The sequence below is a fragment of the Mirounga leonina genome, unplaced genomic scaffold (assembly GCF_011800145.1).
Source record: "Mirounga leonina isolate KUSES-001 unplaced genomic scaffold, KU_Mleo_1.0 Mir_199, whole genome shotgun sequence".
In the NCBI taxonomy this organism is placed as follows: Eukaryota; Metazoa; Chordata; class Mammalia; order Carnivora; family Phocidae; genus Mirounga; species Mirounga leonina.
The window spans coordinates 4,570,912-4,587,985 of record NW_023270498.1 but is presented as its reverse complement, the minus strand read 5'-3'; the positions used below and the strand labels follow the sequence as shown (position 1 = coordinate 4,587,985).

The 17,074-nt window shown below is 48.7% G+C and overlaps 1 protein-coding gene across 2 annotated transcripts in view; it reads left to right on the top strand.

Moving 5' to 3' along the window:
- Positions 1–17,074, top strand: part of GRB10 (growth factor receptor bound protein 10) — a 173,260-nt gene that overhangs the window by 75,426 nt on the left and 80,760 nt on the right. For both annotated transcript variants that reach the window (XM_035026488.1, XM_035026489.1), the window contains one exon: positions 8,183–8,273. In XM_035026488.1, the coding sequence (XP_034882379.1) occupies positions 8,183–8,273 (91 nt within the window). The remainder of the gene's footprint in view (positions 1–8,182; positions 8,274–17,074) is intronic.

Genomic DNA, 17,074 nt, shown 5'->3' with positions numbered 1-17,074 from the left:
TGCACATGGCAAAGGCATTTTATTTTGGGAAAACCATTTGTCAAGCTAAGCAGGCTCTGGGCACGAGGTTTCTCTGTAGGGCGGGCGATGGCAATGTTCTAAATTTAGATTGTGATGGTTGTACAAATACTGTAATTACACTAACATTCGTTGGATTGTACATTTAATATGACAGGTGAAGTTCTGTTAGGTAACTGATATCTCAGTAGAGCTGCTCAAAAGAAAATAAGAGATTGGTGGACTTCCTTTCTCCCTCACATTACTGAAATGGATGTTTCCATGCCTGGCGTTGTAGAGTGGGTGATCGAATTTAAAGCTAGGTGATTCATACACTACGTTTGCTCGTAATGTCAAGAATCCGGGCACTTAGAGATCATTGTGTAGAAAGAAGTGTCTGAAGATGGTAAATACAGGGCAGTGTCGGTTCAGGTCTACGGCACTTGGGTACGATGAGGTTTTTGTGAAAGTCTGGTGGTTTTCTCAGCAGTGGTTTTGTCCCTGCTGTGCTTGGCGTCTTACTGTTTTGGAGAAGAGGTTTTTGTTGCTCTGATGAGTGGCAGTCCAGGTATTTTCCTGTGTGACTCAGGGGCTCGTATGATACCGTCGAAATAGAAGGCAGTATTCTCCCTCCTAGATAGGAGGGCCGGCATGGTGAGCAATTACTACAAACCTAGTAAGGTTTCATAAAAATGAGTAATTGTAGCTGGGAGGAGGCTACATGGGGAATCTTTGTCACACCCCGCTGTGCGTGTTTGGAGGTCGTAGAGGAAGACGCGCACACGGTTGATCCGGTAGGCTTTGGGCGTCAGGGAATTTGTGATATTGTAAGACAACGCTTTCCCGGTTAGAATTGCGGACTGATGCTTCAGTCATGTGTTCTTCACTAGGGCGGGAAGCTCATCGCTTAGTGGATTCTGATTCTGATTTGTTCTACGACTTTAACTGCGTTTTGTTATCAAATGAGGAAAGCTTTGGTGATTGTACTTGAGTACTGACCTTCAGAAGCCTCGGCTTGTTGTGTGTCAGAGGTGGAACAGGATCCCACCGGGCGGTGGGCTGCAGGGGGCAGGAGGGGGCCGCCTGGAGGGAAAGCGAGCTGCTGGGCCCCAGAGGGTAGGGCCCATGCTGTTCTGTCCTTCCCTGCCCGACAGTGGGGTTGGCCAGGGCCGCTGTGGGCGAGGGCGTGGGGGCGCCGGGACAGCCCCATGTGGCTTTGTCTTCACCACGTCCCTGGGCTGTCCCTGCCCCCCGCCCGCAGCATTCTCATGCATTGGTATTCGTGTGTGGGGGTGATTTATCTGCATGAAGACTTCGGCTTGGAGGTTTTGATGGAACATTCTCGCTAGTCGAAGACACGTCAGACCCCCTCGTTCTGTTCTCTGTGGTGTTCATCTTTGGTTTTCTCAGCAGGGTAAAGAAGGGCGCCTTCTGTCCCTTTATTCCCCTGAAAAGGTCGTGCGCTGGGTGGGACCAAGGACACAGCCCCGACACCCACTAGAGAGACATGTCTCTTAGGGACGCCTTGTCTTGTCCCTGCTGTTCAGGGCCTGGAACCTTTAGCTGTTGGATCAGCCCTTTGTTTAGAGCGCCTTAATTTATTCCTCCGGGCCAACGGACGAAGCCGCCAGTCGGCCCCGAGGACGCCCACAGATGCATGAAGTCACACAGCTGACTGACAGGTGGCAGCCTGGGGTTGGACCCCGGAGTCTGGCCTTCCGCCGTACGCTCCCCTTTGTTCCCCAGCAGACTCCGTGCTGACTGTTACGCTCCTGTCTCACTGAAGCCCCCCACCCGCTCCCCGAGGCCCGCGTCGGTCCTGCGTTTTTAGATCGGGAAACGGCTCAAACCGCCCGGCGGACATTCTCCATCTCGAGAGCGGTGTTCCTCTTGGGCGGCTTGTGCTGTCTGGCAGCCAGTGTGGGCAATGAGGTATTCGACGCCCCCATTGCCACCGCCGCGCGTGTGGAGTCTGGCTCCATGGGTGCCCAGGCCGGGTCATGATGCGTCTCCTCCACTCTTCTTGCTGGGCTCCATGGCCTTCCTCCCAGCCGGCCCTCACCTTTACCACCTCACTGTGGGGGGGCGGAGGTGTCCCTGCCCCGCGTCTGGGGACGTCAGCGGGCAGGGGCACGCACTGAATTAAAGAGCGCGGCGGGAGGAGGGGTAAGAGACTGTTTTCATCTGGGCTGTCAGAGAAGCTCCAGAAGGAGCTGGCTTCCCAGCGAGGCCTTGAAGATGAGTGCCTCATGCGTGTGGAGGGCAAGGGAGAGAACGTTCCAGAGAGCGAAGAATCCCCGGGCAGAGCAGGATGGGGCGGCCTACCTGCTGCGAGCTGTGCATTCTAGCTGGAGGGAAGCCAGGGTAGGAAGGCGGCCCCCCGGAATATTCAGTAGAACTGAATCACCGGGGTGAGGTGCTCAGACTCAGCCCCACCCCTGCAGTCAGGACCTTGCAGGCCCGCAGGCCTGGGAGTCTGCATTTCTCAGCAGTTCCCCCTGGCGGTCTGACCTCCCATTGATTCCTGCTACCCTGACGGCCAGGCCCACTGGGTTCAGACCCCGGCTCGAGGCACCTTTTCCGGGTGGTCTTTGAAACCTTGGGTTCTTCGTTAGCCGAGCGAGGGAGGGTCAGCACCTGCCTCCCTGGGCAGGGGTCTCACTCAGCGCGTACAGTGGGCACGCTCCTGCCAGGGGAGGAAGTGCTTCAGGGAGGGGGCTGGAGGGGTCTGAAGGAGCGAGGTGGGGGGGCATTCATGTAACCCCCAGAAGTGTGACTCAAGAAGGAACTTTCTAGAGGAGAGCACTGCCCAGCTGGAGGAGCCGTCCCTCGTCCCCTCCCTGTGCCCCATCGCCAAGTCCTGTGGGAGCTCTGGGACCAGCATGCTGGCCCAGGCTGCCACTGCAGGGTAATTCCCCCCACGTCCACCCCCCACGTTGCAGGGCTTAGTGTGGGTGGAAGGAAATCACTCCGCACAAGGTCATTCTACAGGGGGTACCGCTCTTCTTCGTATTAATGGAGGCTGCATTTCTGCCCTGCTCCACTGGATGCCTGCTTCTGACTCTGGAAAGTATTTCTACAGCCAAATGGATGTAGAAGTGCCCGTTTCATAATACCTGCGTCAGCACCAAATAGTGAAGTGACCAGCATCGCTAATTAAGGGCTCTTCCAGGCTCCCCGCCTTCCCTAGAGGTAGACAGCCCAGCAATGAAGGGCTCTGGTTTACAGCAGCCTTAGCAGCAAGCAGCCACCTTGGAGAAGAATCCTGGACCCCCACCCCCCAGGCCCCCAGCGAGGCCCCGGGCCTCCTGCAGAGGAGGACGCTCCATAGGGCTGCTCCTGACCCTACGGGGAGGCTCACTAACCTGGAACAGGAAACCCACCCGGACAAACAAAAAAGAGCCCCGGGAGACCACGCCGGCATAGGGACAGGCGTGTTACTCCTGTCCCAGTTTTCGTGACCCTGAGCCTGGCCGAGTGCCATTGTTTGCCTTTCAAGAGGGACAGTTGCGCCTGACCTTCCCCTGCATTGGTGGTTTGCTTCTCCCCGGGCTTTATTTTACAAACACTAGCAGTTTCCTACTATTGCGTCCTTTCTCACTTCCCAGGATAATAGGATTCTTTTTTTTTTTTTTTTTAAAGATTTTATTTATTTACTTGACAGAGAGAGAGACAGCGAGAGAGGGAACACAAGGAAGGAGTGGGAGAGGGAGAAGCAGGCTTCCTGCTGAGCAGAGAGCCTGATGCGGGGCTCGATCCCAGGACCCTGGGATCATGACCTGAGCCGAAGGCAGACGCTTAACGACTGAGCCACCCAGGCGCCCCCAGGATAATAGGATTCTTGTCTGAAGCTTCCACCTGTTGAATTCTTTAAAGTACATTTTTTTTTTTTTTTGACTTGGGAGTCTTATATGCGAACAAACGAGCCACGCATCGAGATTTTGTTCTTACCGCTGTAATTTGTCACGCAAACCTGTCGGATTTTGAACGGTCCTTGAGGTACAGAGCTGCCTGATGAAGTATAGGATGCCCAGTTAAATTCAGATAAACCACAAAAATGTTTTTTTGGACAAGTCCCATGCAATGCCTGAGACTGACTTAGACCCAAAAGTGGTTAGTTTGTCTATCTGCAACTCAGGTTTTGCTGGACAGCCTGTATTTGCATTTGCTAAATCTGGTGACAAGGTTGCCTAAATTAGGTTTGGAAGGTCCTTGTCTTCTAAATCAATGTCTCTGTGGGGTCAGGTCTGCTTGCCACTGACGAGAGGAGTGCTTAGGGACGGTGGCACGTGGAGGGGGCGACGGGGTCTCGGATTTGGACTTGAGCCTGCGCAGGAGACACCCCGGGGGCTTGTCTGTTCCCAGAGAGACAGGCTGGGTGGGGCCTGAGGCACAGGGAGGCTGGACCCTTGGTTTATACTCTGCTGATGTACGTGCCATTTGATTTCAACCAGATGGTCCACAACCAGCATCCGTGTCCATAATGGGTAGTAATTGCTCACTTATATGTAAGGAAATACGCCAGAAGAGAAGTTTTAATAATTTAAGCAAACCTTGAGACAATTCGAGGAAGAGGGATCCATGCAAAAGAAGCAAGAGGGGAAGTGGGTGCCAACGAAAATGTGTCAGAAGCCGTGAAGATGGAGAGCGTGGCCATGGCTTCGGGACGGGCAGATCCGTGGGACCCACGCACGAGTGTGGCCGAGGCTCAGACACGCGTGGGTTTGGAGATTATAAGGTGGGATGAAGGTGACCTTCAGGCTCAGGCAGAAAGGGCAGAGTGAACGGGGGGCCAGGTAATGGTTTCACCTCTTCCCCGTCCACCAGTATAAATGTCAGCGAGATGAGCGAGGAATACGTCATGTCGAAAAGAGACCAGAATAAAACATACACGGACGCTCTCCAGTTTCCTGGAGAGAGGATGAAGGCAGTCATCAATCTTGCCACGATGAACCGGGAAGGAAAGTTCAGTAAACTTGCCTACGTTGAGTTACACTTCTGAGAATCAAAAATTTAGTTAAGACTGCAGATAGACAAGCTGGGAAAAGCGTTTGCAACAGACACGAGCAAACAGTTTCTTACATGTCAAGAGCTCATCCTGGAGGAATATGGAGGCACAAACACGAGTTTCCAGGGGGTGGAGGAAGCCCACGTCCATAGGCCGAGTGCTTGCCCGGCCTCGGGCCCTGGCTTTGCACTTGGTGTTGTAAATAAAGCCTCCAGCAATCCCAGAGGGGGTCATCGAACCCATTTTACAGATGAGTCAGTTGAGTCAGACTCCAGAGAACTGGCCCCAAGGGGGGCTCAGCTCCCGAGGGGTGGCGGTAGGCTTGGCTTGATTGGAAAGCCCTGGTGCCCTCGGGCACTCGTCCCGCTGACCCATCAGAGAGTAGTCCAAAAGAAGAAGGACAAAGGGCTGAGAAGCTCTGGAAAATGGTCAGCTTCGGTATTTGAGACCTGCACTGAAAACCACAGGCCGAGGCCACAGTTTACCTCTGGGATTGGCAAGAAAAAATTCCAGAAAGATCACCAGTCTCAGTCTGCCACAGATATTATGAAACGGGCACTTCTCCTCTGTTTTGGGTGGAAGGGTAAACTGTGTGAACAGGATTTTGACAGTATGTATCTAAGCTCAGAGAAAAATACGTGTGAAACCTTTGGTCTAGTGGTTCAATTTCCAGGGGTCCGGAAGATAATCCGGAATAATCAGAAATGCGGACAGGGTTTTATGCACAGAGGTGTTGATCGGATTGTTACTACGCCGTCTGAAACTTGCAACTGGCTACAAGTGTGTACTTAGAGTAGTTTAGAATCTGAAAAAAATACTTACCAAGGTTTTAAAACCATATCTTGTCAAGCTCATGGGGGAGGGGGAGGCAGGACCCCGGATCATTCACACCGTGTGATTTCCATGGTGTCTAGAGGTGCTAAGTCCCCGAGAGTGCCGTCAGTTACCCTACCTACCGTCAGGGGATTCAGGCGCATTTTTATTGTACTTCTGTCTGCCCTGTTTCCAAAAATTGACCTGCTTGTTTTAAAACTTGGAAAAGAAGGAAAAAATATTTATCCTGGATGGTAAAGAGCCGATTGCATGGAGGATTGCAGAAACGAGCTGGGGTGACCTCAGAAGGAGGTGCTGCACTGCATTTGGGGGTCTGGGAGGTGCCACCTCGTGCGCTGACCCTGACAACCCAGCTCCGTCCTCAGCACCTCCGCAGAGCTCCTGGTGGGTTTGCTCTTGCCTCCGGACTCCGTGTCCTGCAAACCAGCTCCTCTCCTCTTTCCTAACCAGAAACTTCCATTCTTCGCTAACCACCTGCTCATTGGTAGGGTATGGGTTCCGAAGTCACGCTGCTCGCCCACCCAGTGGAGCGGTCCAGGGCTTGGAAGTGCTAATGCAGATGCTTTGTTGCTGTGGGAAATTTCAGAAAGATAGGCTGAAATTCAGTAACATGTGTCATTTGATTATGAATCCATTTTTTTTTAAAATCAGGATCACTTGTAACCCCCACGCGATCCAAATGTAACCTATACATTCTCCATAAGTAATTCAAACATTGCCCCCAGACGTACCACGTTGGTGCATTTTTTCTCATCTCTGGAAGAACAGACCAAAAACTGATAGGGTATCATCCAAGGGTGAAAGAAGAGAAGTTCATTTGAAGTTTTTTCTTTAAGCTTTTCTTTAGCATCTACGTTCTCAGAGTTAGCAAGTATTACGTCTATGATTAAAAATCAAAAAGGAAGCTATTTTTTTGGACAGAGACAAGCAGTGAAGACACCCTCTCACACCTTGGGGCTTGGATCAGTTTTCTTCAGATTTTCTGGGGGCAAGTGTGACTGTGGTCTCAGGGACTGAGCTCCCTTCTGCTGAGTGGTAGATGTCAGGGAGCTGACCCTTCTGGACTCTCTCCCCAGTGCCCCCGTCTCTACCTCCCCAGCCCTAGCGAGTGCCCCCCCCCCCCCCCCCCCGCACAGCATGGACCAGACCCACGTGTATGTGCACACGCAGGTTGGCGTTCACATAGCAGAGGGAGTAGAGTATCCTCCATCCGTTTCTACAACCCCAGGCTGAGGCTCTGGACAGAGAGCCACTTGCTTGCTGGGGAGCATTCAGGTGACAGAGAGACTTGTCAAAATGAATGAACTTTTCTGAGTTTCTTGGGCTGCGTGGGTGGGAAGGCACGTGGGCTCTGAACCCCACCACCTGGGTTCTAATACCAGGACTGCCCCTTCCTGGCAGGGGGCAGTAAGGTGGACATAACCTTCCTGTGCCTGAGTGTCCCCAGCTGTAAATTGGGAGTCCAGCCCGGCACAGCTTGGGGAATATTCCACCTGAGACAGGTGGCGGTACCAAGAGGTCCCTTTGCATAGGAAGGGATGAGGCGCCGAGTTGCCTGCTCCTTATGCCGATAGTAGATGTTCCTTGCAGACACAGTTTTAAGACCTAATTATGGAGGTAATCCACGTGCAGTGTAAAAATCTCAGAATTTCTCAAATCTGAAAGCGAAACTTGACCTCTTTCCACCCCACGTTAATCCCTGCTAGTATTCTAAGTGCGTAAATATGAAAAGGCCCATTTTCTTTTCCCACATTTTAACCTGTCTTTCATTGGCTTGATTATAATCTTCACGAAGACGTTTATTCCCTAGAGTTGTGGAGTTGATTGTAACATTGCTGTTTTAACTTTTGCCTAAAATTTCTGTCCTCATCCTGACGTCTGAAAGAAAGAAAAAAAATGCCGCTGGGCCCTTCTGCTTTGTAGAGGGGGCCAATTATAAAGCAGTCTCTGGATGTTTCCGTACCAGATAACAGACCGCCTAGGGCTTGATTACCAGTAATTGTTGCAGAAAATGCATGTGCTCTGTGGAATGCTAATTATTTATATTTCGTGCTCAAATCCAACAGTTGATAATAATTCTTTTTGAATTGCTATTCAGGCAAAGCAATTTAAGCCAGAGACCTAGAGTAACTTCTCTTCTGATGCCCTTGCTAAGCAGGTGGCCCCTTTCCATGATTAACTTCCCTGATACCGGTGTATTTTAAACAACCGACGTTTAAAAACCAAGAAGGTGAATACAGTGAAGTAAGAAGTTGAAGAAGAAGGACATGCGGGGGAGGGTGGATGTGGACAAGAGTGAAGTGCTTCCTTTGACCAAAGCCTTTGTGCTCCCGCCTTTTCCAGGACCAGGTGGAACAGACGCCCCCCCTCAGTCCACGAGATCTGGCAGGACCTGGCTTCCCTGCCCCGCCGGACCGGCTCACGAATCACCAGGGTAAGGAATGACAAAAACGTGGTGCCACGGATGCCATGAGCCCCCCCCTGCAGCTTTGCCACAGTGCTGGGACTCTGTATTCTGCGAAACTGTTCTTGGCACTCACGTGAGAAGGTTCTGACCTCGGCTCTTTTCCTCTTGTAAGGAAAACAAATTCTTAAACAGAAGAAAACAAAACAAAGCAACAAAACATGGTTGCGATATCTTGATATACAGGCATCCCCTCCTTTTTGAAAGTTTGTTTCATGCTACTTTGCTTTCACGAAAGACCTACCTTAGTACCTGTTTTTGCTCACCTAAAGAAATCCAGAGGATTTCCGCTTTTAGAAAGAAAGACTCAGCATTGCTTTTGGGACACCTGGGTGGCTCGTTGGGTTAAGCATCTGCCTTCGGCTAGGGTCATGATCCCAGGGTCCTGGGATCGAGTCCTGCATCGGGCTCCCTGCTTGGCGGGAAGCCTGCTTCTCCCTCTTCCTGCCGCTCCCCCTGCTTGTGCTCTCTCTCTCTCTCTCACAAATAAACAACATACTAAACAAAAAAAAAAAAAAAGGAAGGAAGAAAGACTCAGCCTTGCTTTTGCAGAGAGCCATTCTAGAGGCAGCGGGTGCTGAGCAGGACGGTGGCCTCTCCAAGCCCCTTCCCCCTGAGCTGCGTGCAGCATTTCAGCATCCAGCGTCAGAGCTGTGAGCACCTGCCGTTTATCTCCAGGTCTTTTGTTCATCCGTTATCAGAGGAGGCTGAGACAGGTGGTTTTTGGCTCTTGGAACGCTCCCCAAATTTGTCCTCTGAATTAATGGTAATTGCTTCTTTGTCTTACACCGTTTCGGCTTAGGAAAGGTTTCACAGGAACGCTGAGCTCCGAATAGTGAGGGGAAACCTGTATTTCTCTTCTGTGAGCCAACCGCAGTGAGCAGAACTTCAGAATCAGTTCCACATGAGTTCTCTCAGGATGCAACATGAGGGGAACCTGACGTTACCTGTCAGGGTCTCCTCCGTGGTGCAGTCCTCTTGATGTTGGCGTGTGTATATTTGCACTCAGGCTAGTTTTGTGTGTCTGTGCTCTTGAGTTCTCTGCCTTGCTATGATTCTATTCCTGTTCTATTAATTTCTGATGGGATCATCATGGGAAAGAAAGGACAGGGGTTAAAAGCAAATTAGGTCCAACGGTGCACACGTTGTTAAGGGGGGGTGGTTAGGGAGCAGCCTGGGAGGGGAAGCAGTCTGACTGGGGGGGGAGGGGTCAGGAAAAATGCCCACAGCTCAGCTCATGGTTTGGACTACTGGAGAGGTTAAGTACAATACATTGTAGGCTTTAGAGCTGGAAGGCATTAGGATAATAGGATTTTTAAAATGGCTTAATCAGAAAGAGGTTGAAATTTAGCAAAAAATAAGAGCTGGGAGCTTCCCATGAAGTCAAAGATCTGTTTTCTCAAGTGTTAGAAGCCGTGTCAAACAGTTGGGATTTTCTGTGTCGAGCATAATGTTAGGGTCATCTTTGAGAGCCCTTGCAACAAGAAAAAAACCCGATTTGTAAATATTGGCTTTGCAACTTAGGAACATTTTAATTGATTACATTTCACTGATTACTAGGGGTCTCATTTAAACTGAAATAATCGAAGTTTGGGTGGTAATGTTCATATAAAAATCTATGTTGATGCTTTAGTCCAAAAGTTAGAAAAAAAATTACATGGAAAGAACTTTTTAAAGCTTAACGCTTGGGACACCTGGGTGGCTCAGTCAGTTAAGTGTCCACCTTCAGCTCAGGTCATGATCCCAGGATCCTGGGATCGAGCCCCACATTGGGCTCCCTGCTCAGCGGGGAACCTGCTTCTTCTTCTCTCTCTGCTTCTTCCCTGCTTGTGTTCTCTCTCTCTCTCTGTTAAATAAATAAGAATTTTAATAAATAAATAAATAAATAAATAAATAAGTAAATCCTAAAGCTTTTTTAAGGTTTAAAGCTAAGATGTACATTCAGGTATCCCATGGATTTCACAGCTGCTCGGTGAGTGGCCGTGAGGGTTGAGCACAGAAGGTGGAGCGGGCTTCATGCAGAACAGAGCGGATTCCCTTCCTTGCTCCAGTAACATGCCGGCTGCTGAAGCTGAGAATCGGGCACGTCCCAGCACCTGAAGCAGGGCCAAAGGGAACGAGTGAATGCGTCTCCACCCGTGACCTCGAACACCTTTCCCTCCAATCCTCAATAATTCTGCACACATTGCATGTAGAACAGGGAAAACAGAAGGACTCATGCAGGTGGGCCACGGGACAGATGTTTTTAGAGAGTGAGCAGTGCCCATGCTTATTTCCACCGGGCTCTAGAAGACACCAGCAATGGAGGGCAGTTCAGATCGGGGAGCCAGGCACGGCTGGCAGGGGCCCAGGCAGCCTTCCGAGAGACAGCAGTGGTGCTGAGCGCCCTGCTCCATCCCCACACCGGGGTGGGGCAGAGCACAAGCCACCCCCAAAGAGTCTGCAAACTGAAGTCCCCACACACTGAGAAATACAGCCACCAGAATCACCAGAACGCTGCTTTCCACATGCAGCAAAGATGGGTCTGACCATGGCTTTGAAGGAAGTTTGCGTGTCCTGCTCAGGGAGGTGGATGAAAGCACGGTGTCCTAAAGGACAAACCGAAATGCAGTGGGGCGATGGGGGGGGTTGGGGTCCATGTTTTAGAAGTGAAATACATAGTTATTGGCATTTTCAAAGTTCCGGATTCAGTCTAAGGAGAATTAATGAGTTGGCATCACCTCCTAACAGCACAGAGAGACCTGGGAAATGCGAGCGGGCCATTGGACACACACACTCACATGTCCTGGAGCGTGCAGGGGGGAGGGAAGGGGGGGATTTGAAGAGAGCCTGGTGGGAATTGGCCAGAACTGGACAGTCAGTCCCCAGAGGGGGCTCAAAGAACCAAGAGAAAAAGGGAAGACTAATCCACATTGGGAAGCATCTAGGAAGATTCCAGAAATCCAAGGCAAAGAGAAGGTCTGCGGCGAAAATGCAGACTTCCCATCGCCTGAACGACCTTCGGACGGGCAGCCCACGTGTGCCCAGCAAGTGCCAGAGGCTAACGCGGGTGTTCTCAAAGCGCTGCAGGGAAAGCAACTGTCCATCTGCAGGTTCACACCAACACGAACTGAAAGCAAAAGAAAGCTTTTTCAGGCAAAGATTGAGAAAATTTGTTACTGTCGGCCTTCTCTGAAAGATTATTGAAAGTTGTACTTTAGAAAGAAGATCGTGAATGCCTTGCAAAGCAGCGAGTAGGGGACACAGTAATGCGCAGAGAAAGGGACGACATGTCACAAGGTCAATTCCATATGAATTGTTAAATGAAGGTTAAACTGAACTTCCGGTAATTAGACACCCTGAGAGTGTGTGTGTGTGTGTGTGTGTGTGTTGAGGTTTGTTCTCTGTGTGGTTATATCATAATACCATTTTAGGGTTTTTTCCATGAGCAATTATATAATAAGACTCAGGAGAAGTAGAATATAAAACAATTTGAGACTGCATTAGAAAAATGTACACTTAGTTATGTATTCTAAAGATTTTATTTATTTATTGGGGTGGGGGGCAGAGGGAGAGAGAGAATCTCAAACGTGGAGCCTGACACAGGGCTCGATCTCATGACCCTGAGGTCATGACCTGAGCCGAAACTAAGAGTCAGATGCTCAACCAACTGAGCCACCCAGGCGCCCCCTTAGTTACATATTTTAAAATCTTAGTTGCAACTAAAATATTGACTAATTACTAAAACAATACACGTACATAGTTTCTAATGTAGCAGAAAAAGATATAAGGGAATCTATATTTAATAAAAACAACCAACATCAATAGAAAAGGAAGAGAAACAAGATGTGAAAAATAAAAAAGATTGTCAGGTAGAAAATACAAAATATGTCAGAGTCATTCCAATCGTATCTGTAACAGTATTAACAGGCCCGGATTAGTAGAAACATATAGAACCCTGCACCCAACAGACTCTTGATTATTTTCTAAAATCTATGTAGCTTTTTAAAAAGTCGACCACGTATGGGAAACTGCAGTAAATTTTATTTTATGTTTTAAATTTATTTTTTTGCACTGAATTTGAAGCAATCTATTTCATGCAAGCCACGTTCTTCGATCCACAGTAAGTGAAATTGGAAATCAACAGAAAAAGTTCAAAACGAAAACACATAAACATGTGCATGGAAACTTTAAAACACACCTTTGCCCCACTCGTGGATTACAGCGGAAGTCACAATGAAAGTACCAGTCATTTAGAATTGAGTGAAAAATACATGTACAGCAGGTATAAAATTGTTTAAAGTGTTCAAGACCCCATTTGTAATCTTGGCAGAAAAATGGAAATTAGGAGCATGACAAATGAAGAATGCTAAGGAATGTAGAGAAAATAGTTAGAAAAACTGAGATCAGAAATTAGGGGAATGATGAAGAAAGTATCGATAGGTGGGAACAAAACCAAAACCCAGGCCTTTGTAAAATCTACCAAAACTGCAAACCTTCAGCACAGACACTCTTGAGGAAGATGGGCGTGCAGGAAAACCACATGGAGAGCACGCCAGGGAGTTCAGACAATAACACAAGAAAACCATGAGCAAGTTCATCCCTGTGACTGTGCCAATACGAGGGAAATGGAGACTGGATCGCAAAAACAAAATGGCAACACGCAACACTGACAAGGATGATGGAGCTGCAAGAACTCTCACTCGCTGGCGGTGGGAATGCAAAATGTCACAGGTGTTTTGGAGGGCAGTTTGTCAGTTTCTTGCAAAACTGAGCTTACTCTGACCCTACGATCCAGCAGTCACGTGCCTTCGCTGTTACCCAGAAGAGCTGAAAGCTTATGTCCACACAGAAGCCTGCCTACACGGGGATGTGCATGGCTGCTTTATTCGTAACTGCCAAAAAGTTTGGAAGCAACCATGACATCCTTCATTAGAGGAACGGATAAATAAGCTCGTCCATCCAGACAATGCAGTGCTAAGAAGAAATGAGCTATCAAGTCACAGAAAGACGGGGAGGAAGCTGGGATGCATAGTCCTGTGTGGAAGAAGCCAGTGTGAAAAATCGACAGGCAGTAGGATTCCAAGTCTGTGACGTTCTGGAAAAGGAAAAACCGTGGAGACAGTAACGAGACCAGTGGTTGCCAGGGTGGCAGTGGAAAAACATGACTAGGCAGAGCAGGGAGGATTTAGAGTGGTGGCAATATTGTGTATGATGTCATAAGGATGGATATATTTGTCCAAACCCATGGAACATTCAACACCAAGACTGAACCCTAAGGTCAGCTATGGACTTTGTCCGGTTAGGATATGTCAGCATCTGTTGTTTAAAAAAAAAAAAAAAGTACCGTTCTAGTGAGTGAAGTTGATCATGGGCGAGGCCACGCTTGTAGGAGAGTATTGGGTATATGGGAAATCCCCATCCCCTCCTCTAAAACTGCTCTAAACAAATAAAGTCTTAAAAAAAAAAAACACAAAAAAACCCCTGATCCCTAGAGATTACCTAAAAAACTAACCTAGAGATTACCTAGGAAAACCAAGACTATTTCTCCTGTACAGTGAATGCATCTGGAATATTCTGACAGAATGTATAGCTCTGTGAGTGGTGTCACAGCTCTCAAAAGTTTCAGGTACAGAATTCGGAAGAAATAAGGAGGAAGAGTTGAAAGAGGAAAGCAAAGTGAAAATAATAATTCGACTCCTGGCAAAATACAGAATCTTAATAAGGAATTAAGTGGCAGAATGGGGTCTATAATCCGGTACCATCGCCTCAAAAATGTTTGGGGTTTTGCAGATGTGAGTGTCACAAAACCTTCAAGGAGCAAATCATTGCTCCTTTTACACGAGCTGTGGGAGAGGTAGAGACCAGAGCCTCGACTCATCTTACCGTGCTCTCTCTGTAGCCCTGCAGGAGACAGCACAAGAAATCCACATATGGGCATATTTCACATGATCATACAACCGTGTAAAGCGGTAGTCAGATTTACCCTTTTGCCTTAAATTAAACATCAAACAAATGTTATAACCAAGTTGGGTTCGTTATAATCATGCAAGGATGCTTTACCAACGTTAGATGGTGAAGGCGTTGACACATTCAAAGATGGAAGGGGGAAAAGTGATATCTCACCAGCGACCACGAGAATATACACAATTCTCCACTCACATAATACAGAACAGATGAAGAGAGCAAAACCCTGGCTAAGCCGGAACTTTAGGAAACCTCCGTAACCTGTCGCAAGTGTAGAGCATCCACCATACGCACAGAATAATATTAGTCATGTCTGTGAAAACACAGACTCACACCCAAGTGTAAGTTGCCGCTGAAGGACGTAAAAAAGACAAACAATTGGAGCGCTCTTCCGCGATGGCGAATCAGAAGACTTAACTAGCAAAGATGTTGCATGTTATCAAATTTGTCTTTAAATTTAATGCACGTGCGGCCACACTTTGCAGTTTTGGTATGATTTGTCAGATGGCTCCTAACTTTGTCTTTAAGATTTTATTTTTAAGTCATCGCTAGACACAGTGTGGGATTCAAACCCACAACCCTGAGATCAGGAGTCACTGCTCAACCGACTGAGCCAGCCACGTGCCCCAGATGGCTCATAAGGAATGATAACAAAGCTTCTCCAGGAGTCATCACAATTAGGAAAGCGTGTTAATGATTCAAGGATGCGTTGACCTGAGCACCAGAATAGACGTGTTATAAAGAGCCCCACACATTTATGGAAACTCGGTGCAGCTCGGAGAAGTCCCAGCAGAGCAGCGAGGACCCACGGGGCTGGGTGCGGGGAGGGGAACTGGAACCCTGCCCCCATCCTATCCTTAATCATCAGTTTCAGGCCAGTTCAATCACTACGAGTAGAAAACAGCATTTTCTAAAAACTTACTCAAATAAGAATGAGTCATGAGAATCCTTGTGCCCTCAGGCTAAGAAAGAATTTCCTCAGTAAGACTCAGCACCACTGTAAAGGAAAAATGGTGTTTGAGGACACGGCAGATACACATCTGTGCAGGGGCACAGCGGCCTTCCAAACACGAACCTGCACACTCCGGCCTGGGACAAATCATTGCAGGGCATTTAGCACGCAGACTATTAGGAGCCTTGGTTTATTTTTTTATTTTTTTATTTTTTTATTTTTTTTTAAAGATTTTATTTATTTATTTGACAGAGAGAGACACAGCGAGAGAGGGAACACAAGCAGGGGGAGTGGGAGAGGGAGAAGCAGGCTCCCCGCAGAGCAGGGAGCCCGATGCAGGACTCAATCCCAGGACCCTGGGATCATGACCTGAGCTGAAGGCAGTCGCTTGACCAACTGAGCCACCCAGGCGCCCCGTAAAAGCCCTCTAAGTAAGAGAAACAGTCAAATAGGAAAACTGGCAGAAGGCACGCAGGGGAAAGCATGCTGTGTGTGTTTGGACCACGGACACTCATGGCACATGGGAAATGTGGCGACAGAGCTGGACAAGGCGGTGGCCGAGGCTCGAGGTCTGGGATTGGGCTAGGAAGGCACACCTCCCTCTGTCAAGTGTGTCCGAATGCCACCATGCTCTTCTCTGCCGGTGGCGCCCCCAGCCCCGGGTCTGGACTGAGTGGGCTTGGGGGTTGCAGGAACCCCGCCCCACCCCCCGACCCTGCGGGGCCCTCCTCCCTGCCTCTCCGAGCCTCCCCTTCCCCACTTTGCATCTGACACCAGGTTCGAGCTCGGGTTCCTCTTAACAAGATGCCCTGGGCCCACAGGACAGAATCTGACAAAGGTCCGGGGCTGTTCTCTGCCTCCTGTGATCTGCAGGGCCCCCTCGGATGCTCCGATTAGAGGCCTGAAGGTTTGTGCCATTGTTTGAGGTCAACTTAGCTGGTTCTTTGCAGGGGACCTGGTATTTCAAACAAAAGGCTCATTGTGACTTTCCTTGACCTGTTCTTTCTCTCTGGCAGAGAGGATTTAGTGCTCTCCTGTTTATTAGCTTGTTCCAACGTAAGCAGCTTATTTTTGTGTGATCGTCGTCACAATGCTTCAGGCACCTCCCAGCCACACCCTGCAGGAAGGGTTGCGTTTTCCTTTAAAAGTCGGTGGTTTTATAATAGCTAGAATTGCTCTTGACAGTGTTTTACAGATATGTTTCTATTGTGGTAAAATATACATGACATCAAATTGATCATTTTAACTGTTGTTAAGTGCACAGTTCCGTGGCGTTCGTTATAGTCACGGTGTTGGGCAGTTATTAACACCATCTATTTCAAAAACTTTTGTGTCGCCCAAACAGAAAGTCTGTATGTATGGAAGCAATAATCCCCAACCCCACCCCAGCTCTTGGTAACCTCTACGCTACTTGTCTCTGTGATTTTGCCTCTTCTAGTTACTTGACGGATATGGAATCCTATATTATTTCTTCTTTGTGTCTGGCTTATTTCACTGAGCACGGTCTTCGAGGTTCATCCTCGTTATAGCGTGTATCCCAGTTTCATTCCTTCTGTGGCTGATCCTCCTCTGCGGTGCACACACATTGCGTGTTGGTCTGTCTGTCTGTCCGTGTGCACCGGGCTGCGTCCACCCACAGCTCCCAGGAATGGTGCAGCGGGAGACACAGGTGTATGGTACCTGTTGGAGTCCCTGCTCTCAGGACCTTTGGGTCTATACTTAGGGATGGAATTAGTAACACAGTCATTCTGGGTTTAGCTTTCTCTTGACCGTATTTTTGATAACGTGAGGTTTCAGAGGATTGTGGTTTCTCGAAGTTTGGTCTTTTCTCATTTTATGTTTTTTATTTTTTTAAAGATTTTATTTATTCGTC